At 40.7% G+C, this 26584-nt stretch overlaps 1 protein-coding gene across 2 annotated transcripts; it reads left to right on the top strand.

The window, feature by feature from the left end:
- LOC138824230 (organic anion transporter 7-like) lies at positions 1–22716 on the top strand. 2 transcript variants are annotated; one of them, XM_070017907.1, is made up of 10 exons: positions 1–556; positions 1140–1243; positions 5434–5588; positions 5689–5857; positions 7369–7492; positions 15965–16080; positions 17007–17221; positions 18500–18608; positions 19320–19523; positions 21261–22716. In XM_070017907.1, exons 1-10 carry the CDS (start codon positions 155–157, stop codon positions 21319–21321), a joined length of 1659 nt encoding a protein of 552 aa, XP_069874008.1. In that variant the 5' UTR covers positions 1–154; the 3' UTR covers positions 21322–22716. The 2 variants fall into 2 exon arrangements, with proteins under 2 accessions (XP_069874008.1, XP_069874009.1); XM_070017908.1 differs by lacking the exons at positions 5434–5588; positions 5689–5857.
- Positions 22717–26584: the final 3868 nt, after the last annotated feature.

Consider the following 26584-nt stretch of genomic DNA (forward strand, 5'->3'; position numbering starts at 1 on the left):
GAGGATCCTCATTCTACCGCCTGGCTACAGAAGAGAAAGGAAGTTGGTTCAGGACCAATCTCCCGTCATGTATCCCGTGAAATGGCACTAATTTTCCTTAAGCAGTCTAGATTTTATACTTTTGCCTCCCACTGGAGGTATTTATTTAGCCCCAATGGCCTTTCAGGAAATTCTGAATCAAGTTGGAACCCTGGGAAGATTCCAGATCCTTCAGTTGGCTTTCCTTATCATATGTAATATGTTGGCTTCAACTCACGTTGTCTCGGAGAACTTCACGGCAGCCGTGCCTGAGCACCGCTGCTGGGTGCGCATCCTCGACAATGGCACGCTCTCTGACAATGGCACTGGGCTCCTCAGCCAGGAGGACCTCCTGAGAATCTCCATCCCACTCGACTCCAACCTCAGGCCAGAGAAGTGCCGGCGCTTTGTCCATCCCCAATGGCAGCTCCTCCACCCGAACAGCACCTTCTGGAACCTGAGTGAGGCAGAAACAGAGCCCTGTGTGGACGGCTGGGTGTATGACAGCAACTCCATCGTCTCCACCATCGTGACCGAGGTAGGAAGCTTCATTTTCAGGTTAGGAGTTCAGGATTTGGGTGTTTAGAAATAACACAAATTCTTCCCACACTTTAAGGTGATTCTTCTTTCTTTTAGTCAATATTGACTGTATCTTTATTAAGTATAAGACACATATACAATGATTCTAATGAATTTGACAGTAGATAGTAAATAGACACTATTAATACAGTGCATGAGCAACTCATGTGTTTCATTATGAATGTTAGACTCAGTCCATGTTACACAAATGTGTTTATACATTAGCAACTTCCTGGAGATTGAGCAAATCTATATGCTCACAATGTTCTTTTAGGAGAATCATCTAGAGGATATAATGTGATAGTCAGGATTCAGAAAATGCTTTAAGGTCTCCCAGTGAAGTCAACATGGATTAAAGGGGATCATTTCCATAGTTAACCTATTCATTTAAAGGAAGTTTGCTGGAGACAGTTAAGTTTTAAACTAAATGAGAGAAGTCTTGTTAGGTTGAAAAAACAAACATGTAGGTCATGTTAGGCAGATTTGCTCAGATTACACTGAAAGACTATAAGCTCTGTTGTGCTCATTTTCTTCTCTTTCAGTGGGACCTGGTGTGTGAATTTCAGTTACTAACTTCAATAAATAAATTCATATTGACACTTGGGATTTTGTTGGGAAACCTATTATGTGGCCATTTAACAGACAGGTGAGTTTCTGGTTCACAGTACTCTCTGTTAGAGGACATGAAGATATTAGATGGAAACTGGGCACTGATGGTTCATGCCTGTAATCCTAGCTACTCAGGAGCATGAGATATGAGGATGACAATTCAAAGAGAGTCCAGGCAGGAATGTCTGTGAGATTTATCTTCAATAAACTACTTAGAAAAAGCCAGAAATGATGCCGTGGCTCAGGTAGTAGTGTGCTAACTTCAGAAAAGAAGCTCAGAGACAGTGCTCAGGCCCTCAGTTCATGAATAAGCCAAAAAAAGAGGAAATCTTAAATGCACACATTGGAGAAGCTTCAACTCAGAGTAAATTTGTCTGCCAGAAGTTCTTATGGTAAAAAAAAATCAGCCTGCCAAAAAATATCTTTGAACATTCAAAGAAACATGTGTCAGAAGTTTAGATGAACATGATCAGAAGGACAAAAGGCTTTAGTGCCCACAATGACAAGGAGTAGTCTGCAGAATAAGGCTGGTAAAGTCACAGGCAATGTAGAATGCTATATCTTTGCACAATAGGAAGCACACACACACAGACACACACACACAGAGAAAACTATGTGAAAGACAGAGGATCAACGTGCCCAAATATGTATCATATTAACCAAGTGTTTTCAAAAACAACCAGATCACAATGTATAAAGAAGAAAAACAGTCCACTCAAAGAAAACTATGCCCAAAGTCTCTGAAGAAGCACAGACATCCAAATTCTTAGATAAACACTTCCAAACAAGTATTTTAAGCAAATTCAAAAAGATAAGTGAGAAGATGTATGAAGACATAACAATGTATGAAAAGTAGTAATATCAATACTAAGGGAGGAATTGTAGAGAGGCATGTACTAGAATCTGAGATCAAAACTTGAAATGAATAGATTAAAATTGTCACTAGAGAGATTCAGTGGAAGCTGAGACCCAGTATAAGAATCCATGGATAGACATGAAAAAACAAAGCAGTAGAAATGATCAAGCAGTTAATGTCGGGTGCTGGTGTCTCATACCTGTAATCCTAGCTACTCAGGAGGCTGAAATCTGAGGATCATGGTTCAAAGCCAGCCTGGGCAGGAAAGTCCATGAGACTTATCTTCCGTAAACTACTCAGAAAAAGCCAAAGTGGTATAGTGTGGTTCAAGTGGTAGAGCACTAGCCCTGAGAAAAAGGATCTCAGGGACAGTGTACAGGCCCTGATTTCAAGACCCAGGACTGACCATAAAAAAGGGAACAGAAAAGAAGGCTAATCCACGAGAGAAGGTTGAAGGTGGCTAGCACACAAAGGACTCATGTATAGCATGAGGCTGACCTACATATATGTTATGATAGTCTCAGAAGAAGAGAGTAATGGATAGAGATTTGAAGAAAATGTGCCCTATCAGTGGGAAACCACATATAAATCCAAAGAGGCTCAATAAAATCTAAGTCGATAATGTCTATATCCTACACTGAGATATATCATAAGCAAAAAAATATTAGAAATTAAACATAGAATCTTGAATGAGGAATAAAATACTTATATAATAAATTGTTGGCTGAATTTCCTTATCACCTAACATAGCCTTCCAGCATCCTCCTGTCAAGAAGGGGTTCTTCTAGTGTTTTCCCTATGCTGTTCTAAACTAATGTGTAGTTTCTCAAGTATAGCTTGCTTTCTTGCTTGCCTTTTTATGACAGTACTGGGATTTGAGTTCAGGGCCTGAATGCTATCCCTGAGCATTATTTTTGCTCAAGGGTTAGTGCTCTACTCTTGAGTCACACCTCCACTTCTGGCTTTTTATTGTTCAGTGGAGATAGGCTCATGGACCTTCCTGGCTGGATAGGCTTTGAACTGTGATTCTCAGATCTCAGCCTCTTGAGCAGCCATAAGTATAGGTATAAGTCATCGACATGTGAATCTATACATATTTGCATTTTGACTGAAACTGTTTTGTGACTTCCTATAAGTCTCTGAAAGTCAGAACACCATTTTCCTTTCTTTTTTTCTACAGACTTTCCCTGTTACATTTCTTCATTCCTCATCTTGTTTAGTGTTTTCCTCTGTAGATTTTCTGAGCATTCTTTGTTCTGCACTGAGACTTTCTTCCTACTTGTTGTTGAAAGTGGCATGTTGTTCATGACCAAGAAATCCAAATTCAGCAGAGGATGATTCTGATGCCACTCATGAGAAAAATTCCCATGTGTTGTTTCCCCAGTGTTCCCATTGCTTTGGTCAAGAAATGTACAGTCCTAGAGTTCCACATCTGATTTTGATACTTTATTGTGTAGACAATATGCTAGGCTAAGTCCATGTATTTAAGTACCTGTATTAAATGTATTAGAAGTTCCAGTATTAAAACTTATCTCCTCTGGTGTAAATACGAAGTTAAACTACTGTTTACCAATGGGAGAAGCGCCTTTGGTATACACAGGTCAGGTTTACGTATATGAAGATCTGTGTGGGTTTTTTTTCCAACTTCGTTCGGCCTCCTCTATTTTACCTGCCAGTAGTATTTGTTCTGTTTCTGAAGTCACACAAAGAAATGAGTGAGGAGAGTACAATTCAGATTTGAGCAAGAATAAAAATAAACTTCTTGAGTCTCTCATCCCAGGATCCCTTAAGAAAGAGGAAGAAACCTCAAACCTGTGTATAGAGCCTCACTTTGGAAAAGCCTCTGGGAATGGATCAGGCATCAGCCATTCCTAAGGGTTTTAACACTCATCAGAATCCTCTCCCTCTGTGGTCTACATGACCTCAAGCTCTAAGTGCTGCAGAACCACACTCCCCTACACCTAGGCGACCACACCTTTCTACTGTCTCCATCCCTCTATGGTCCTATGGAACCAGGCCCTCTATGTCTTAAGAGACTCTTCCCCTTCTCCTTCCCACAGAGCCACGCCCCTATGTCTTACAAGGCTTCTTCCCTCTACATCCTACATGACTATTCCCTTTCACCTTCTTTTTTTTTTTTTTTTTTTTTGGGTCCGGTCGTGGGCCTGAACTCTGGGCCTGGGCGCTGTCCCTCAGCTCTTCAGCTCAAGGCTAGCGCTCTACCACTTGAGCCACAGCACCACTTCCGGCTTTTTTCTTTTGGCTTATGTGGTGCTGAGGAATCGAACCCAGGGCCTCATGCATGCAAGGCAAGCGCTCTAACACTGAGCCACCTTCCCAGCCCTCCCTTTCACCTTCTATGGAACTCCCACCCCCTACATCCTCACTAGACTCCCTGCTTGAGCATCTGGTTCCATTGGGGTGCCACCGGTCACGCTCCAGCCAGGATAGTCTCTTGGGATATCTCCTTCTCTCTTTAGATATTCTACTCAAGCCAAAATGTCTTATAGGGTAGAAAATTGGTCTTAATGGCCCAGTGTTTTGGCTTGTGCCTTCTAGAATGGAACACAGGCTGGATCCCAGGGACTCCCCCCCCTCTAGGTTCCCTCTCAAAGGCTAGCAATTTGGGGTTGGAAACCAGATCTAACATCAAAAGAAAAGTATCTGCTTAGAAATTTAGTCTCAGTATCAACTGGACAATATCAAAGCAAACAAACAAACAAACAAACAAAAACCTAAACTGCTTAGAAACTTGGCCTAAGTACCAATTGAATGAATGCAATCACTGACCCAATAGGTGCCAGGGACTCATGCCTGTAATGCTAGCTACTGAGCAGGCTGTGATCTGAGGATCATGATTCAAATCTAGCCCAGGCAGGAAAGGCCAGGAGACACTTATCTCCAGTAAACTACTCAGAAAAATCCAAGTGGCACTGTGCCTCAAAGTGGTAGAGTACTATCCTTGAGCAAAAGAAGCTCAGGGACAGCTCAAAGGCCCTGAGTTCAAGCCCCAAGGCCAGCAAAAGAAAAAAAAAGGGTATAAACAGTGCCAGCTGAAGGATGTGTCAAATACAATTTAGCCAGGTCTCCCAGGATTATCTCTCCTAAGCCAGCAAAACACAACAAAGAGCCATCCCCATGGCTTGGAGAATTGTGGTTCATAGCTAGGCAGGCAAGAAGGTCCATGACACACATCTCCAATTAACCAACAAAAAGTCAGATGTGACTCAAGTAGCTTAGCATTAGCCTTGAACAACAACAAAGCCATTGCTGTTGGTTATTTCTGATTATTTGTAGTTTTAAGAAACTTTGTGTTTCTTTGTGCAACAGCTGTTCCAGTTCCCACCATCTAAGCTTTGTCTTTTCCTCAGGTTTGGAAGGAGGCTAATTATGATCATCTGTGTGCTGAAGCTGGCCATTGCTGACACATGCGCAGCCTTTGCTCCCACCTTCCTCCTTTACTCTGTCCTGCGCTTTCTGGCTGGTATATCCATCCCAGTCATCCTAACAAACAGTACAGTGCTCAGTAAGTACGTCTTCCCACCATGTGCATTTTCCTCACCTTGAATGTGAACTTAATACTCTACTTTGGTTTGAAATGAAAATTCACTGGTGCTGTCTTTCAGGTGTAGAATGGACAGGACACAAATTCCAAGCCATGACGGTGCTCTTATTATTATGTTCAGCTGGCTTAGGACAAGTATTGTTGGGAGGCCTGGCTTATTTTGTTCGAAACTGGCAGATCCTTCAGCTTGCGCTGTCTATACCTGTCTTCTTCTTACTTCCATTCACAAGGTATGAGCTTTCTTTTTGAAGAGATCTTGAATGAAGGACACAAGAAATTCATTTGGATCCTTGATCAACTTCTGATATTGTGCTCTCCTTACTCATAGCAATGTCTGACTTGAGCAAAGGGACAAAAAGTTTTGTTAGGTAAAATTGAGGAAATTGAATTATGTTTGAAGTTACTATGTCAGCAAATTGCAACAGATGCAGTCATACTAAAAATTATTTATGAGATGATATTCCTGTTTAAAGGAGGGTTCTAGGACTGAGATAGTGGCTTAGTGGTAGAGTTCTTGCCTAGCATTTATCAGGCCCTGGGTTCAATTTTTCAATTACACATAAACAAAAAAAATTAAAAAAATAAATACAGGAGGGTTCTGTACTAGATAAAATATATCTCACAATATTCAAATTAGAGATTAAAACATTTTAGTGTAAGCACATACAAAATTCAGTATCGTTATAAAAAATAGTATAGGCTATTTGAATTTCAAATGTGAATGTGTTTACTCTAATTACTAAAATAAGCATCTCTATGACCCAAAAGTGGCTGTGAATCATCACCTGAATGTTACAGATCTTCTTGTCTGTCCTTGCCAATACACTTAATTGGTAACATGGTAATAGAACTTTTGCAAATGTATTTTCCTTCATGGGGAAAACATTTGAAGATGGTATTTCTTTGTCTATGGCTTGCATTTGTATGTGTGGTTTGAGAAAAAAAAAAACGATGGTTATTGCCTTTGGAGGTGATATTAGGTGACAGAATTGAGACACAAATGTCCCTCTAGTGCTGTTCAATTATGGAGCAATATGGATTCCTCAGTTGAAAACCATAGGCAGAATGGACAACTTACATCCTTTGTTTTTGGATCCTCTTCCTTTCCTCTCCTTAAAGAGACTTGAGAGAGTTAAAAAGGGCTATGGTATTAGTTCAGGACAGAAAGCCTGTTGAGTTAGGAGTGATCCTCAGAAGTAACTGTAGATTTCATTAATACTGTTAGCAAAATCCAGAGAAACAGCATGTGTCCTTTAGCAAACTCATCCATTGTGACATTTGTCCTCCACAAATCTTTGTAATTCTGTACCCTCATTAAACTAAGGCCAATTTATCTTGCTGGTGTTCCAAAAGTTACCACAGCCATGAGGATCAGAACTGGCTCCCATCTGAATGAGACATTTAGTAAAAATTAATAATAATTAATTGGGGTATCCGTATTTCAGGGACATATGAGTGTCCCTCATACACCAGCTCTGTGAGCTGGGTAGTCAGTTTTCACAGAACTCACCATAGAGTCAGCATGACTCCAGGCCTGCATTCCCGGAAGCCCAGCATATCATGTGCAGAGGTCATTTCCTGTTTCCCGAGATATGATGACACATGACGCATGATGCTAGTTCTTGGTCCACCTGAATAAATGAAGGGATGAGAATGAAGGAGAAAGGAATCTGAAGGTTGAAGGGGGAGTGAAAGTGAGGGTGTGAGAGTTGACTACATTTCCATCATCGTCTTTGGTCAGGTGTCTGGCAGAGTCTGCTCGGTGGCTGATTAGCACCAACAAACCCCAGGAAGCCTTAAAGGAGCTGTGGAGAGCTGCGCGCATAAATGGAATGAAGAATTATAGAGACAAGCTAACTGTGGAGGTGAGTGAGATGGCTGTTGGTTATAAGACACAGGGAAGACATAGCCCAACATGTGTACTCCTGAGTGACAAAGATGAACTGTGCTAAAAGCGTTGGACATGTATATTCTTTTTCCTTTCTTTTTTTTTTGTCTTTTCTTTTTTGGTACTGGGGATCTAACCCAGGACATTGCACTTGGTAGGCAAGCGCTTTGCCACTGAGCTACATCCCAGCCCCAACATGTATATTCTTATTTGAAAGAAGTTAAAAGCACTCTGACTCTTGATTCCTTTCTCCTGAATGTAATTTATGAAACACCCACCACAGAATTTTATTGTTACATTTATTTAATTCAGTTAAGATGTTTCGAGTTAAATGCAGTTGTATATGGGATGCTTCCTTGAGCTATTTTCCTACCTGCCCCTGATGTCCTCTGAACAACTTCACCCTCCAACATAATTCAATGTTTAATTGAAAGATAACCTTGTTTGTTTTTTTTTTTTTTTTTTTTTTTTTTTTTTTTTTTTTTTTTTTTTGGTCCGGTTGTGGGGCCTGAACTCTGGGCCTGAGCACTGTCCCTCAGCTCTTCAGCTCAAGGCTAGTGCTCTACCACTTGAGCCACAGTGCCACTTCCGGCTTTTTTCTTTTTGTTTATGTGGTGCTGAGGAATCGAACCCAGGGCCTCAGGCATGCAAGGCAAGCGCTCTACCACTGAGCCAACTTCCCAGCCCACCTTGTTTGTTTTTTAATTATTACAATGTAATAATATATATGTATACATTTGGCCTTTGTATTCTGAATAAATATACATGTATTGATTATCGAATCATTCAAAGCTGCTAATTGGCCCCCAGCTAATTGACCAGCAGTGCTGCTGTGTCTCAAAGTGGTAGAACACTAGCTTTGAGGGAGAATGCTCAGGGGCACTGTATCTTTTTTTTTTTTTTTTTTTTTTGTCCGCCTTGGGGCTTGAACTCTGGGCCTGGGCGCTGTCCCTCAGCTCTTCAGCTCAAGGCGAGCGCTCTACCACTTGAGCTACAGCGCCACTTCTGGTTTTCTGGTGGTTTATTGGAGATAGGAGTCTCACCGTCTCTCCTGCCCGGGCTGGCTTTGAACCGCGATCCTCAGATCTCAGCCTCCTGAGTAGCTAGGATTACAGGCGTGAGCCACCAGCGCCCGGCTCATGTATCTTATTTTTTGAAAAAAGCCACAGAGAATCTTTGAGAACAGAATGGGAAAGAGGTCTTGGCAGAAAGGGGGAGCAGAAGGAGGAAACAGAAGAAACAGAACAAGAGTTATTTAAAATTGGGCTAAATAAACAGTAATATGGACAGAGGTCCTGAAATCTGCATTGCAAACACACACTTAGAAAATTCTCTCATCTCGGGGCTGGGAAGATGGCTCAGTGGTAGAGCGCTTGCCTTTCATGCCTGAGGCCCTGGGTTCGATTCCTCAGCACCACATAAGTAACCGGACCCCCCAAAAAAAGAAAATACTCTCACCTCCCAGGCATTTGGTCACAACCCAACGGCAGAGAGCCATTGTCTAAGACCTTGTGTGGACATCTCAACCCTCCCCCCGCCCCCGCATCATTTGGTGTGAGAGAACACAGCAAGGATAGTGTGGGGGGGGGGGCTGTTGTTTATTTGTGTGCTGACTGGGAAATCTAACATAGCTGCACAGGAAAGCCAGAGAGGCGGGGAGCTCTGCGGGATTGGAAGCTAGTCAAAGTTGTACTGGGTGGTACAAATTGCTTCCCATCTGCGCAGTGGGCTGGAGGAGGACAAACTGCAGGCTAGAGCTCATCCCATGGGGCATTCTGCATCTCTGGTGTACAGCTCAGTTTCCCTATAACCACACACTCTGGTTGGTAGAAAATACAGGAAGCTGAAGTAGCACACATACTGACCTCACCAAACAGAGAAATAACAGTTGGGCCAGGAGCTGGTGGCTGATGCCTGTAATCCTAGCTACTCAGGAGGCTGAGGTCTGAGGATCACGGCTCAACGCTAGACCGGACAGAAAAATCTGTGAGACTCTTATCTCTAATAAATCCCCAGAAACCCAGAAGTGGTATAGTGGTTTAAGTGGTAGAGCAGTAGCCTTTAGCTGAAGTGCTGAGGGACAGCACCCAGGCCCAGAATTCAAGCGCCATAACTGACAAAAGGGGAGGAAGGAAGGAAGGAAGGAAGGAAGGAAGGAAGGACGAACAGTTGGTACTAATGAAGACATTGCTCTGTGGCTCATGAGATTAGCATCCTTAGGGTCCTGGAAGTCTAACACATCTTCATCAAATTTTTCCCTTCTATTTTTTCCTCCTTTTTCTTGATCGCTTAGTTATTTTATGTGTAAGCTGGTCCTGGGTCTTGAACTCAGGGCCTGAGTACTGTTTCCTGAGCTTTCTGCTAACACTTTATCACTTGAGCCACAGCTCCCCTTCTGGCTCCTTTTTTCTTTTTTCCTTTTTTTCCTTTTTTTGTGTGTGGTTAATTGGAGATAATGGTCTCACAGACTTTCCTAACCTTGACCCTCTGATTTTTGTTTCCTGAATAGGATTATAGGTACAGGACACTGGTGTGTGGATTAATATATGTGTGTTATGTATTTTTAAATTTAGATACGTATTATATATATAGAGAGAAATATATCCCCTCTTTTTCCTTCTTTCTTCCTCTCCTTCCTTCATTTTTATTTCTTTACATGTTTTTCTTTCTCTATTTCTTATTTTAATTTTACCCTGTTACAACTCTTTATTGTCATAGTTATGCATTGTTTCCTAAGTTTTATTATTCCTTTGTTTTTCATTGTCACTTTATTCTTATTGAATTTGTCTCTCTACTTACATTTCCTTCTTCTAAGTACATTTCCCACATCAGTGGCTTTTTTTTTCTCTCAGTTGTGGGACTCGAATCAGGACCTGAATGCTATCCCTGAGTTCTTCTGCTCAAGTTTAGTACTGCACCACTTTAAACCACAGGTACACTTGGAGTTTTCTGATGGTTAATTGGAGATAAATGTCTTACCAACTATCCTTCCAGGGCAGGCTTGATTTTGAGATCTCAGCTTCCTGAGTAGCTACAATGACAGACCTAGGCCAACATCACTTGGTTATCTGTTGCCATTTTTATTTCTCAGTATTTCTTACACTACTGAGTACAGTAATTCCTCCTAATTTCCTTCCATTCCTACCCTTATTTGGTATATTTGTAGTCTCAATGTCTTTGCTTTTTTCCCCCTTAATTACTTAACATTGTGTTTCCCTATTGGGTATATCTGTCACTTATAGTTGTTACAGCAGATAATTCTCTCGCCTCTCACTGGAATTGGGTCCTTTACCACTTGGAGCAAATGAGCAGCTAATGAGCGACACCCCTAGTCCAGTAGTAAAAAATTATACCTGAAACCTGCTATCACTCCCTGCCCAGTCATTGGAAATATGTCAACTGAAAAACTTAGTGGATACAAAAATTTCCAATCTAATATGGACAAAAATGCACATCACAAAGTAGAAAAAAATTGGAAATATGAAAAATTGTCAACATGAAGCCTCCAAAAGTCAACCAACTCACAAATAAACATCTGAATGAATCAAAAGAGAACATGAATAAATAATTCCTTGAAAGAAGGAAAACAAATCATCTACAAAATGAATGTAATAAAGTAATAATTCTGAAACAGCTTCAAATTTGTCTTATGAAGACAAATAAGAAACCCATTTAAGAGCCTCCATACAAATTGGATCAGAAGAATACAGATTTCCAGGTCTTGTAGATAAGTTGGTACCTTCAGGTCATTGGACAACAATAAAGAAAAACACACAACGTACAAGAACTCCATTTAAAGGCCAAACAACAAATCATGAGCATATAACAAGGAGAAGATGTGCAAGTTGAAACCATAGAACACATTTAATAAAACAATACCAAGACATTCTACCAGTTTTGGGTAGGATGGTTATCAATGGGCAAAGGGCTTTTAGGACACCAAACAGACATGACAAGAAAAGAACTTCCCATATCATAGTGTAATTAAAGGTGTTACATAAACAAAACAAGGAAAAAATATTGAGGGCTTCAAGAAAAGAAATATCAAAGCCAGGCACCGGTGGCTCATGCCTATAATCCTAGCTACTGAGGAGACTGAGATCGGAGGAACACAGTTCAAAGCCAGCCCAGGTAGGAAAGTCCATGAGACTCTCATCTCTAGTAAACCAATCTGAAAACCAGACGTGGCACTGTAGCTCAAGTGGTAGAGCACTCGCCTTGAGCTGAAGAGCTGAGGGACAGCATACAGGTCCAGAGTTTGAGCCCCACAACCAACAAAAAGAAAGAAAGAAAGAAAGAAAAAGAAATATCAAGTCATTATATAAATGAAGTTCACACTTATGAATGCCTTCAGTAAAAATTCAGGGAAATCAGGAATAATCTGTTGAGAAAACTCAATGTCTTGGGAAAACAAGAACAGACCAGTTCCAAAATTAGTAGAAATATAGGAAGAATCATGATCAGAGATAAAATTAATGAAATGGAAGCAATAAATATATGAAGGGACAGATGAAATACAGTTTTGATTCTTTGACAGAATAAATATAATGGACAGACTCTTGACAAAACTGAGCACCAAAAAAATGAGAAAACACATTAAAAAAATTGGAGACAAAAATGCTGTGGCTCATGCCTCTAATCCTAGCTACTCAGGAGGCTGAGATCTGAGCATCACGGTTCAAAGCCAGCCTGGGCAGGAAAAACCATGAGACTCTTTTATCTCTAATAAAAGGCCAGAAAACCAGGCTCAAGCAGTAGAGTGCTAGCCTTGAGCTGAAGAGTTGAGGGACAGTGCCCATGCCCAGAGCTCAAGTTCCATGACCAACAACAACAACAACAACTAATCAACCTAAATGGATCAATAATGAACAAGAATTATCAAAGAGTGAAAAAAAAACTCCCAACAAATTAACGCCCAAGCGAATAGAGTCACTATATCATTGTATGCACTCATTAAAAAACTAACATCAATATTCCCGAAACTATTTCATAAAATACAAATTATTACCTTCAAGTTTATTTTACAAATTTTATATTGCTCTGATTCAAATAGATAAGGGCATAAAACAAAAGAAATACTACAGTGAAATGTCCATGATGAGTATAGATGAAAACTTGTCAATAAAATTCTTGTAGCTAGGTACCAGTGGCCCATGACTGTCATCCTAGCCAATCAGGAGGCTGAGATCTGAGGGCTGAGGTTCCAAGCCATCCCAGGCAGGAAAGCTGTGAGACTCTTATCTCTAATTAACCACCAAATAGTCAGGGTTCAAATGGTAGAGCCCTAGCCTTGAGCAAAAATGCTAAAGGGTAGTACCCCTGAGTTCAAGCCTTAGTACTGGCACACAAAAAAATTCTTGCAAACCAAATTGAGAAACAATTTACAACATGATAAATTGTCATCAGATAGGCTTCATTTCAAAATGTAAGAATGGCTAGATAAATTTGAATTGATAAATATAATAAAGGGCATAATCAAATGCATTGTAACATAGATATCTCCACTTGGGAAAAAAGCCTCTGACAAAATCTAATATCCTTTTCTGAAAGAATCCCCAAAGAGAGTAGAAATATAGTTTCCCCTTCAATATACTAAAAGCAATGCATGATAGACCTATAATCAATAAAATCAAATCCTCTAAAACCAGGAATGAAATAATCATGACCTCCAGGCATTGGTGGCTCACACTTGTAATCCTAACTAGCTACTCAGGAGGCTAAGATCTGAAGATCCAGGTTCAAAGCCAGCCCAGGTAAGAAAGTCCATGAGACTTCTTTCCAATTAACTACCAGAAAACCAGAAGAGGTGCTATAGCTCAAAATGGTAGAGTGCTATCCTTGAGGAAAAAAAGCTCAGACACAGCACTCAGGCCTTGAGTTGAAGTTACAGGACAGGTACATGTACACACATACACACACACACACACACACACACACACACAGACACACAGACACACACACACACACACACACACACACACATAAACAAAACAAAAAGATGCTGGACATCAATGGCTCATCCCTTTAATCTTAGTTACTCAGGAAACTAAGATCTATGGATTGTGATTCAAAACCAGTCCAGTCTATGAGACTTTTTATCTACAAGTAATCATCAAAATGCCAGAAGTGGAGCTGTAACGTAAGTGGTAGAGCACTAGCTGTGAACAAAGAAGCTCAAGAACAACACCCAGGCTTTTGTTTCAAGCTTTAGGACTTTCTCTCTCTCTATCTCTCTGTCTCTCTCTGTCTCTCTGTCTCTGTCTCTGTCTCTGTCTCTGTCTCTCTCTCTCTCTCTCTCTCTCTCTCTCACACCCACACACACACACACATAGTAGATTAAAGATGTTAATGTAAACCCATAAATTTGAAACTACTAGGGGAAAACATAAAGAACCTGCTTTAAGATAAATTACAATTCAAATATAAATTCAGATAATTACAATGCAAACAATGGTCTTTCCTTTTAATTAGTTGAAATCTATCATCTGAAATACTTTAATATCTCAATTTTTAATTGAGTAAACAATACAAAATAACCCCAGCATGCCTTGATATGTTATTCTGATATTGGATGTGTTTGAAGGCCGGACTCATATTCTCTGGAGCCAACAGATGGCCCAGGTTTAAGGTGTCCTTGGAGCCCATTCTCAAAATAATAATAATAATAATAACAGTTGAGGGCTTTCAAGCCCAGATGGGAAGATACCACCATGACTCCTCCCTAATGAATTTAGGCCCAATACTTTGTTGAAGAGGCTGTTGGGCTACAAGCTGGAAGTGTTTGATGGTGGTAGGGTTAGAACTCAGTGCTTCATGCTTCTTTGGCATACTCCCTTCTTCTGTCTACCACTTGGGCTACCCTGCAACCTGGCTTTTTGCGGATTGTCTTCAAGATTCAGTCTCATGGGCTTTTCTTCCTAAGATGCCCAGAAATTATGATCCTCTAAATAAATCTATGACTCCTTAGTAACTAGTATTACTATGCCCAGCTCAAGAAGTTATTCCTGATAGTGTAAAAATCTAATTAAGTTAGTATCTTTTCTTTACAGTGCCTCATCAGATATTCTCTCCATGATTTAACTGTTTTATTTGTAGAGGTGGGATGGCAATGTAGCTAATATTTTGTAGCAAGCATTAACTAATAAGAGCCCTGAGCACTACTGGAAATAGTACTGATATACACTCACATCTGCAATAATACCCCTCAGAAAATTAATCTTTTTTTCCCCAAACTGAAAGATATAAGGATTTCTACAACAGGCAACAGTAGAAAATCAAGTTTATTTTTCACATCCTCATACTTATCAAGTGTATATTGAACACTGGACTATTAAGTTTCATTCCTCATATTTTTGTCTAACATACTCTTCTTTTCGTTATCTTTTCTTTTCTTTTTTTTTTTTTTTTGTCAGTCATGGGGCTTGAACTCTGGGTCTGGGCGCTGTCCCTCAGCTCTTCAGCTCAAGGTTAGCCCTCTAACTCTTGAGCCACGTCTAGTCTTTCTGATGGTTTTTTGGAGATAAGAGTCTCACAGTGTTTCCTGCCTGGACTGGCTATAAATCGTGATCCTCAAATTTCAGCCTCCTTTTCTCTCCTGCTTAGTTTTTCCTCACTGGAGAAGTTCCCTGAACTTTCTTTACCCTCTTTGTTACCCTTCTTGCCACTTTTATGCCTGACATTTCTGTGTGTGTGTGTGTGTGTGTGTGTGTGTGTGTGTGTGTGCGTGTGCGCGTGCGCACGTGTCTGTCCTGAGCTAGAACGGAGAGCCTGGAAACTGTCACTGAATTATTTTTCACTTAAGGGTCTTGAACTTAGGCCTTGAGCTCTATCTTTGGGCTGTTTTACTCAAGGCTAGCTCTCCACTGCTTTAGGCCACCGCTCCACTTCCACTTTTTGAATGGTTAATTGGAGATAAGAGTCTCACAGGGACTTTCCTGCTCTGGCTGTCTTTGATCATGATCCTTAGATCTCAGTTTCCAGAGGAACTAGGATTACAGATGTGAGCCATTATTTTCCATCTGCCATTTCTTTTTAATTTAATTTAATTTTATTTGTGAACATACTGTACAGAGGAGTTACGATTGCATGGGCAGGATAATGCGTACATTTCTTACCAAGCATTGCAGCCTCCTCCTTTGTTTACCCTTCACATCCCTTCACAGCCTTCCCCCTCCCCCCCAATCCCAATCCTTCTCCTTCCCCGCCTTCCCCCCACATGCCGAACGGACGTTGTAAAGCTCGTTTTGGACATGACAACTTGTACTTCTCATTGTTGCAACAGGTCCACCTGTATCCTTAAACAACTGGTTGCCATTTATTTTTTGATGTCTACATTTTCCCACTGCACAGAAAGGCTTTGCATTGAATTTGTCCTTTGTGAGAGCCTGGTGCTCCCTCTAATGCCCACCAGTTTCTGACAACTGAAGAGTTTCTGTTCTTGTGGTTGAAGGTGGTGAGAGCCACCATGAAGGAGGAGCTAGAGGTGGCAAAGAAAAAAGCTTCTCTGCGCGACCTGCTCCATGCTCCTGCCCTGCGTAAGCGGATCTGTCTCTTGGCCTTTGTGAGGTAGGCTTCTCACTGTTCTCATTTCCAGAGGCATGATTTGTATTTCTCCTGTTCAATGGCTCAATGTTTGGGAGTGGTCGATTTAGAGCTAAAAGGCAGGGGCAACATGCCCACAATTGCTATGGCTAGGTGTACCCAAAGGTTTTTAGACACCAATATAAGACTAATTACGTTTATTATGATTACATAAACATGATAACATATTATGTTCATGTTTATGTTTATCATATGACATATTATGCTTGTCACTAGAGATTGTCACTAGATTTGGATTCTGAGTTTTTCTGTTGCTTAGTTTCCATTACTCAAGGTTAATTTTTCAACAGGTAAGTGAATATATACAGATATATAGAGATATAGATATTTTAACAAATATTTATATGTATAAGCTTAAGCCATTCACTTAGAACAATATAAAGGAAAAATATCCATCTGGTCCTCAATACTGCCCTTTGCTCTCCAAAATGGTTAACAACAATGAAGGGCTCTATCAGCATACACCTACTTTATGATGATTTTAAAAAAATACTCACTAGTAGCTGGGCATGAGCAACTCAGCATCCTAACAACACAGGAGGCTCAGATCACAGTTCAAAGCCAACCTAGGCACGTTCTTATCCCCGATTAGCAAAAAAGCCAGAAGTAGAGCTGTGGCTGAAGTGTCAAAGCTCCAGCTTTCAGAGAGGAAAGAAAAGGAAAACCCAAGAATAGTGCCCAGGTCCTAAGTTCAAGCTCCCAAACTGGAAAATAATAATAATAATAAGCATTATTATATTTATAAAAATGATAACCACTTGCAAGGAAATACTTTGATAAAATATTATACCTTCATTCGTTTTCAAAAACTGACTATCTGCACTAATGTTGCTGTAATCAATACGACATACTCTGTAAACTTTTTATGTTTTACTCTCTGTTCATTACAGATTTGCAATATACTTGCTCACTTATGGCTTAATGCTCAACCTCCAGAACTTGGGAAGTAATATTTTTCTGCTGATGATTCTCTTTGGTGCCCTGAGCATCCCAGCTAATTGTATAACATTTATTGCACTGAATCACCTGGGCCGTCGAATAAGTCAATTTCTTTTTATGTCCTTTATGGGGACCTTCATTCTGGCTACTGCATTTGTGCCTCAAGGTAAGGAAAACACACAGAGTAGAAAAGAAATATCTAACCAATTTTCTCAAGGGTTCATAGATGATGTATTTCTGTAATTGTAAAAATAGAGTTCCAACAATTCCCAGTGACCAATCTAGGCATTTAGCTGACATTCTGACATTCAACAGCAGGTAGAGATTTCCTTCATTACAGCTGAGAATTTTGTAGGTACATCTGTCATTTCTGCCCGCTTTCCTCTAGGCCAGCAATAGACATATTAGGTCTACATCTTGTATTTTGGTCCTACTAAGACCACACTACACTGTCCCTTCCTCTGTGCAGCTCTGTCTTCTTACTTGCTCTTCATTGACAATTCATATTTCATAAACTCTGTTTATCCACTCATGAATATCATCACAGGGCACTATTTATGTAAATTCAGTTTGCAGAATTATTTCATGAGAAAGTAGATACTATTTGTCTACAAATTAAGAAGAAATACAAGTCACAGTTATGGATCACCTCAGAGTAACTTAGAGTCAATTTTACAAAATCAAGTGGACATATGTAATGAGAAAGAAAAGTGCAGGTGGTCACCATGTTTTTCTGAATTCATACAATAGTAGTGTGTTTTATAAAATCCCAAACTGATAGGCTCAGATCGTCTTACATGTCAGCCTGGACTTCAGTGTGCTGCTTTGCCTCAATAATGACTCCAATGTCTCATGATCTCCTTTTGTGAAGAAAACTATGAAATTTCCATCCATTGTTTCTAAAATCTGAAATTCTTAATAAAAGAAGCCTTTACTCAAGATTCTTGACACATCATCATAGATCTAGCTACTCTCCAGGCTTTCCATCCGTGTAGGACTTGCACAGTACTAACCTCGTGTTGTGGGCACATGGGTCATGGCTGTAAACTCCTTGAGGGCCAAGATAGATCCTGCACACACCCTCAGCAGTTTCTCACATGACAGTTCAACATTATGCTTGAAGGGCAGAGGAGACACTGGGCAGAAAAGAGAAAAGTGAACTGTGCTTCAATTCCTCAACCTCTGTCCCTCTTTAGCAAATGTCAGAGATGCAAAGAGACTGAGTACAATCGTTCAGAATCAGTCATCCATCCTAAACCAAACTGTGTAGACAAGGCACATCTCTCACTTGTTATCCACTGCAGGAATTCTGCCTCTGTTTAGTTCCTCTGTGATACACTTTAACCCTGTACACAATTCCAATCAAGGTGTTTGCCATTATGAGCAAGGAATGCTGATTGTGGCAGCTGGGACTTCCTGACTCTCTCTGGTTCTTCCTCTCCAGAAATGCAAACCCTCCGTCTGGTTCTCTCAACTCTGGGAAGAGGACTTCTATATGCTACCACTACTTGTTCTGTAACCCATGCACAGGAATTAGTCCCCACCGTAATCAGGTACAGAACTTCCTCTGTTTGCTGTTAGGATCAGACCTTTCTCAGCACCTTCATTCTTCAAACTAAGTTAAAAAATAAATAAGTAAAAGAACGGGATATTTCACAAAGGCAAATCATTGCAATGAAAACAACTCCAGCCACAGTTGAGTGAAAGCTTACTTTTGCCAAGGTACAGTGAAATCCACTGAATGTATCATTCCTCTAGGCCTCTTGCAATCTTGCTGTTGTTTCGATTTTTTTTTTGGTTAGTTTTGGGCTTGAATTCCGAGCCTGGGCACTGTCCCTGAGCCTCTTTGTGCTCAAGGCTTAGGCTCTACCCCTTGAGCCACAGTGCTATTTCCAGTTTTTGAGTGGTGAATTGGAGAGAAGAGTCTCATGTGGACTTTTCTGCCCAAGCTGGCCTTGAACCATGTTCCTAAGTACCTAGGATTAGAGGCATGAGCCATTGGTGCCCTACTCCTGTAATCTTTGGTATTACTTAAAAGTAGATGCCATGAAGAGTGGCATTGCTAAATGACACAGATGTCTATGTATGCTGTGAGGAAATGCTAGCAAAGCAACAGGAATTTCAAAGGCTAGGGTCAGTCCACAATCTCCATATGTCTAAATACACTGTTTCCTCAATCCCATATTGTAAGATAAGTCACAAGTGCCACAGTCCACGTGAGTATTTCTAACATGTTATTTCTGTATTGTGCTTTGTGCTCTAAGGGCCACAGCTTTAGGAATCATTGGAATTGCTGGTAGCCTTGGGTCCTCACTGGCTCCCCTGTTGATGATTCTCGCAGTTTATTCTGCTCCCTTGCCCTGGATCATCTATGGTGCCTTCTCTGTTCTTGGTGGCTTTATAGTCCTCCTCCTTCCTGAAACCAGGAACCAACCTCTGCCCGACTCCATCCAAGATGTGGAAAATGAGTGAGTTAAACTTCTGGCTGTTCCTCACGAAGTCCTGTGCTATGGGTCTGGGATGAGGAAGGTCAAACACCACTCAGGGCCATGGTTTCCCAACAGACTTAGAGAGGCTCTTCCTAACTAGTCTATGCCATTGGTACAGGAAGTATCATATCTATTATGGTTTAGTTTCAGCTTATCCATTTATGTGTTTTTGTTAGGAGGCTTTCTAGATTACACAGAGAGTAACAGCAAGATAAGTACTAAGTAAGGGAAATTTCCTTCTCCCCTATACATCCCAATATGACACTATCCATTTTAGTGTTGGAAGCACACCCCTCCAGTGTCACAAAATGAATAGATACCCAGAAGATATAGTTTGTCAAGGCATTTTACTTCTGTCTACAAGGGTGATCTGCCACTCTCCCCAGAGCTAGGGCAGTGCACTGGGCAGAGTGGCCACTCAATTTGGCCTAACCCAAAGGATAATGCTGCCCCTTCTCCTTTTTTCTAAGGAGTCAGGCTCATATTTTCTTTACAATCGCTTATCAGGGTGATGGGGTAATAAATACAAGGAAGTTAGAGAACACTCTAGGCATCAGTGAAAGAACGCTGCTAGGGAATGGGCAAAGGTATACATTGTTCTCATCACAGCTGGCTGGAAATAGGGTTGGGAATAGGGACACTGCTGATGGGCACAGTTGGAGGAGGCTGGTAAGTCAGCACAGAGTTCCCACTTTAAGGAAGAATGTCTAATCTTTAACTCCATTGGTAAGGACTCCTACTTTTGACATTGCTGGCTGTTTACAAACAGAAGGAAGTTACAATTGAAATGAACAAGCAAATAATTCCAGAATATATTAGTATAAAATGGTGACGGGTTATAAGATGGTGACTGGTTATAAGATGGAGACATTTTAGTGTGATTGCAGAGGTTGCTTTTCTCACACTAAATATGGTACATTCAGCACATAACAAACATTAGCACCCTATAGAACCTTCTAGACACTGGAACCCCTCATCCCAGCAAGTGGTGATAAGATGCTTGCAGTCAGCATTTCCTGTAGCTTCAGATCTGATCCATCACTTGGGGCAGATCACAGAAAGCTCTAGAGAACCTCTGGCAAGTGACTATGTAGAGTTGGGGAAAAGTGTAATTGTGTTGTCTGTGGGATTCATTGTGAATGAAGGTATTCACAAAAGAGAAGAAGGGAGTGGTAAATAAAGGGTTTCTTTGTTCTTGTGCTTGAACTCAGGGTCTTGGCACTGTCCATGAACTCTTTTGCTCAAGATTAGCACTCTACTACATTGAGCCACAGAACCACTTCCACTTTTGTGCTAGTTAATTGGAGCTAAGGGTCTCAACAACTTTCCTGCCCAGGCTGATTTTGAAATGCGATCCTCAGATCTCAGCCTCCTGAGTAGGTAGGATTACAGGCATGAACCACCAGCACTCAGCTATAAAGGGTTTAAAAATGAAGAATGAGGAGGATTTTGACCTTGGTATACATCCCAATTTCCCCACACACCCCACTCCTCTTGGACTATGTCAAAATGTATACAATTTGTAGTAGAAATGACCAGAACTACCTTTGCAAAAACTTCCAGAGAGACTGGTTTCGAATCTTTAGACAAGGCATTAATATGGCCAAGGCCGAGATATGAAAGATAAGCTTTTCCTAAAGAAGGCATGAGATATGTGTTTTCTTGGTGTCTTTTCATTTACATGTGGCCTTGCTGTTTCTCTTGTATCTTTTCCAGGAGGAAAGGCTCAAGACAAGCAAAGCAGGAAGATACCGTCATCACAGTAACACAGTTTTAAGCAATTCTGGTAATTGTCCTAGATCTACTGAAAGAGCAAGAAAAAGGAAAAACAAGATCAGTATTCTTCCCACGTACTAGTAAATGTTTTTTTAATGAATTGACATTTTAGAAAACATGGATCACATTTAAACGTTTGACACTGAACTACTGTCTATATAATAGCTAGTTTAATCAGAATCAGACAGTTGAAGGAAACTGGAATGTCTTGAATGGAATCCTGATAGGAAATACTTTTATAGCTATGTATTGCTTTTCCAGGTGAGGTTCCGTTAATTCAGTTCACTGAAAAGGGGCAAAGTGTTATTTAGGGCTTTTAGTCCATAGACCCTTGACTATTCAGGCCCTGTGCAGACATCTCCCCCCCTCCTGCATAATCCTCTGCCCAGTGTCTGTGTTACCTAGGTAACTGGAATACTTGGTAGTATCTGACCTCCTCTGAGGTCACATCCTGTGCTGCCGAGGTCATACCTACTTTTAGAATGTGAGTGAGACCCAGGCCTTGAGTTCTCATCCAAATCCAGTATTTCTACACCTTTCCCACTCCTGGCCACATCTTTCCCTGCCCCCCAGTTCCCTGGCCTAGATAAGTCCTGGCCCTGTGATGGCAGGCCCCTTTTCAGCCCTGTGATTCACCACCATGCATGTGGGGCAGGCAATTTGGAATAAGTAACTTCTCTTCCTGCCTGGATTCCACAGTGGTGGCGTCATTCATTGGGGACCTACTTTAATTTACTTTATAGTTATACTGCTTCAGAGCTTTGGGGAGGTTGTACCTCATAACAGAAGGGTGTCCTGGAGAAAACCTGTTGAAGTCATTGTGTGCAGGAAGACTAGAAGTAGGAAGGGCCGGAGAGGGGAAGAGAGAGAGCTGGAGGGAAATAAAAAGAAAGAGAGATTGCAAGGCAAAGAGAAAGGGGAAATACTAAGAAAGAAAGAAGGAAGGAAGGAAAGAAAGAAAGAAAGAAAGAAAGAAAGAAAGAAAGAAAGAAAGAAAGAAAGAAAGAAAGAAGAAAGAAAGAAAGAAAGAAAGATAGAAAGGTAGAAAGATAGAAAGATAGAAAGAAAGAGAGAAAGAAAGAAAGAAAGAGGAGGGAGAGAGAGGAAGGGAGACTGCAAAGGAAAGAAGGAAGGGAGGGTTGGGAGAGGCAGTGAGAGTTGGAGGGAATTAAAAAGAAGGGGAGATTAAAAGGCAGAGAGAAGGGATATACAAAGAAAGAATAAAGAGAGGGAGGTAGAGAAAAGGAAGGGAGAAAGACAGGGCAAAGGAAGGAAGGAGGGAAAGAAATGAAAGAAAAGGAAGGAAGGTAAATCTGTGGATGTACAAAAATGTAAACCTCCTTTTATAATTAATATAAAGAAATGCAAAATTAAAAAGTTTTCATGTCTATGTCCATCAGAAGTGTTGATCTTTTTGTGTTGTGTTCTTAAACAGTTTTGCTATCAGAATAATAAGTCGCATAATAGGCCCATTGCTTATCCCCTTCCTGTTTTATGAAAGGGACATATCTATTAGCTCTTTAGAGGCTAGAATAAATCTGCAGTGAACCTGCCTAAAAAATTACTATTGGTTCCTGTTAAGACTGAAATTGACAGCCAGGCGCTGGTGGCTCACGCCTGTAATCCTAGCTACTCAGGAGGCTGATATCTGAGGATCGTGGTTCAAAGCAAGCCCGGGCAGGGGAGACCATGAGATTCCTATATCCAATATACCACCAGAAAACCGGAAGTGGCACTGTAGCTCAAGTGGTAGAGGGCTCGCCTTGAGCTGAAGAGCTGAGGGATAGGGCCCAGGCCCAGAGTTCAAGCCCCAGGACTGACAAAAAAAAAAAAAAAAAAAGAATGAAATTCTAACATAATAGCTGTTACCAACAGATATAGCAATCTGGACAAATTACACCTTGTGTTAAATAATAATTTGTAATTATACTAAAAACTTGATTTGTTAATTATTTCCTTTCTGTAATACTTCCAAACTTTCTGGATTTAGAGAAAAGCATGTGCCAGAGTCCAAAGCTAAATTCCAAGGTCACTAGAGACAAACACATCCAAAGAAAAGAGAGAGATTGGATGCATTCCAGTTTGCCATTTCTCACTTTTTATTCTTTGAGATGTTAGTCCTATTCATAAAGTCATGGCCTCTGTTTAAATCTTCAGGTATTTCCCTCTAGTAGTTCTAAAGTTTCACAGCAAAGTACAAAAAAGTTTCAGATCCATTTTGAATTGATTTTGTTGTTTGTTTGTTTTTTAGTACTAGTCCTGGGGCTTAAACTCAAGGACTGAACACGGTCTCTGACATTTTGTGCTCAAGGCTAGTAGTGCTCTACCACTTTGAGCCTCAGCTCCACCTCTGGTTTTTGAGTTGTTAATTGGAGATGAGACTCACAGGGATTTTCTGACCCAGGGGTGGCCTTGAATGGCAATCCTCAGATCTCAGCCTCCTGAGTAATCAGGTCTCAAAAAACACAAAATATTTTGGACGTGCAATATAGGGCAAATGTAAAGGAATTGTTGAGAAAATAAAAACTCCTCGCAAGGAGTCCTGTATAAGTTAAATTACTCTCCTGGTGTAGGATGGGTTGCTAGACCCTTCTATAGACTTCTGTTACAAAGGAATATAGGAGAGGTGCCCTTCCTTTCCCCAATTCTCTTTACAGACCCTGGAGACTGAGGCCCTTCTAGGAAATGGTCAAAGGTCAATTCATAAGCTAATATATCTTGCTAGCTAAGTTGACTAAACATATTCTGTTCTTGGTTATCTCTAAAAGATCCTGGTTGTTGTTGGCAACAATTTTGTGTTTTGTGTTTTGTTTTGTATTTGTGTTGCTTAGTCTTTATTTTTCTAGTGTTAACCACATGATTCTACCATATTGGGCAAAACAATGTCATTTGCCACTGGACATCCAGAAAATATACACAGCCAATTTTTTTTTCTTTTTTAAAAAAATTTTCTTTTTTTGTCAGTCGTGTTGCCTGAACCCAGGGCTTGCTTGGGTGCTGTCCCTGAACTCTTCAGCCCAAGGGTAGTACTCTACCACTTGAGCCACCTTGCCACTTCCGGCTTTTTCTGCTTACGTGGTGCTATGGAATCAAACCCAGGGCATCATGCATGCAAGGCAAGCACTCTACCACTGAGCCAACTTCGCAGCCCCAATTTTCAGTTGTAAAACCTAAGTGAGCCTTAAAACTATTGTACACAAGTGTATGTATGTGTGTGTGTGAACATGTTCACAAGTGTGTGAACATGTTCAAATCTGACATTTTAACATATAAATGTCATGGTGTGAGAAAAGTAATTTTTCTATCTTTTTATATGTTTTGTGTGATTAAATTTTTAGGTATTGATAATTCCTGGAATTATTTACTGTTATGACAAGCAGCCAAATAAGGAGAGTGACTCTTGTGTGGATAGAGCTAAAAGAACAACCAAGCCAAAGAAATAAGAAAGCAGAAAGGATAGGAAAGGGGCCTGGGGATGGACCATGGGATTCAGAACTCACTGCCAGCTTCTGAGTCCTGATATCCCGTTATAATTTTCTTTTGGGGGGGTGTTCCGGTCATGGGGCCTGAACTCTGGGCTTAGGCGCTGTCCCCCAGCGCTTTAGCTAAAGGCTAGCACTCTACCACTTGAGCCACAGCGCCACTTCCAGCTCTTTTCTTTTTGCTTATGTGGTGCTGAGGAATCAAACCCAGGGCCTCATGCATGCAAGGCAAGCGCTCTACCACTGAGCCACCTTCCCAGCCCCACTCCCCCGTAATTTTTGTATTTTTATTTAGTTCAGTACAGAGGAGGTGGCCACCGGTAGGGGCAGAGATTAGGGTATCAATGCATCTTTTGAAGTTACAACCATTAAGGAGAAATGGTTTGCATACAAGTGTTAATTGACCCCCGTTATTTTAGGAAGCCTCGGAAGCAATAAACACTCCAACAGAGACTTTTATCTCTAAAGTCTTAAACTTTTGGTACCCAAGAAACTCATACTTAGGGTAGAAAGTTGATCCTTTGTTTTGCTTAGACATTTTTAAAAATCTTTCCAGGGCCCAGCTCTCAGCCTTCTGGGCACTGTTTGAGCTGGCCTTCCAAGCTTTGAACTCTTTCCAGGTCTCACAACTCCACTCTAGAGTTCCCTACAAATTGAAGCATGTAGTGTTTAGGGCTTGCATTGTATCCATTTCCCACAGGATGGTCCCTTCTCTTGTGTGTGGGGTCTTTCACATTAGGATATTTTTAGGGACTCATTTCTCCCTGGTCTCGATGCATCATAAATGTGATGTTAAGACATCAGGATTGCAGGAATCTTCATAACTTGGAGGAAACAAAATTCCTTTGTTTGTAAGCAGAAAAGAAGTGTGCAGTTTTTGTTTTGTTTTGTTTTGTTTTTTAATGTCACTAAGTAGCTTAAAAGCATATTTCAGTCGGGGGGCACCAGTGGCTCATGCCTATAATCCTAGTTACTCAGAGGGCTGAGGTCTGCCTTATTAAAGTTTCACATGCTTTCTGGATATACCTCTGAAAGGCAACAAGCTCCAAGTAGTTGAAGAAGTTCACTCTGAAGCTTTAGCAGTGATTCTTGACAAGTGAGCTGTCCAACCCCAAACCTAGTAGGTTGGACTGACAGAAACTTTTTTTCTTTTTTTTCTGTTGTGGGGCTTGAATTCAGGGCCTGGATGTTGTTGCTGAGCTCCTTTTGCTAAAGGCTAGCACTCTAACACTTTGAGCCACAGTGCCACTTCCCATTTTCTGGGGGTTAATTTGGAGACAAGGGTCTCAAGGACTTTGCAACCCATAGATCTCAGCCTCCTGAGTAGCTAGGATTACAGGTGTGAGCAACCAGTGTCCAGCAGAAACACTCTTTTATAAAACAAAATACTAGCAATCAGAATGAAACAGCATATTACTTATTATGTACACCAAGTGAGATTTATCCCAGGCTTTCAAAACAGCTCAACATATGCAAATCAGTAGTATGACCAATGTCATCAACAGATTGAAGAACACAATATAAAGGAGATCTCAGTAGATACAGAAAAACAGCAATCAGTGAAATTATAATTAAGACTCTCACTAGGATGACATTGTGCCCAAAAAGAAATAGACTCATTACCTGACCTAGGAAATAGTAATGCCTCTGTCCAAGGCCCAAACAATAATACAATTTTATATATTAAATTCTCAATGAATTAGGTACAGTTTTGGAACACAATGTAGGTAAAGTGGCTGCAGATGAAGTAGAATTTATATAATAAAATACCAATTGAACTTG

The sequence above is a fragment of the Dipodomys merriami genome, unplaced genomic scaffold (genome assembly GCF_024711535.1).
Source record: "Dipodomys merriami isolate MVZ:Mamm:240054 unplaced genomic scaffold, mDipMer1.0.p SCAF_128, whole genome shotgun sequence".
Taxonomy (NCBI): Eukaryota; Metazoa; Chordata; class Mammalia; order Rodentia; family Heteromyidae; genus Dipodomys; species Dipodomys merriami.

What these genes read in the sequence shown, in the direction of transcription:
- LOC138824230 (XM_070017907.1), top strand. Translation starts at nt 155, where the DNA reads ATGGCCTTTCAGGAAATTCTGAATCAAGTTGGAACCCTGGGAAGATTC. An exon ending in TGTCTCTTGGCCTTTGTGAG is followed by an intron (nt 16,081 to 17,006) that starts GTAGGCTTCTCA and finishes TGTTCATTACAG; the next exon opens with ATTTGCAATATACTTGCTCA. An exon ending in TTAGTCCCCACCGTAATCAG is followed by an intron (nt 18,609 to 19,319) that starts GTACAGAACTTC and finishes TTGTGCTCTAAG; the next exon opens with GGCCACAGCTTTAGGAATCA.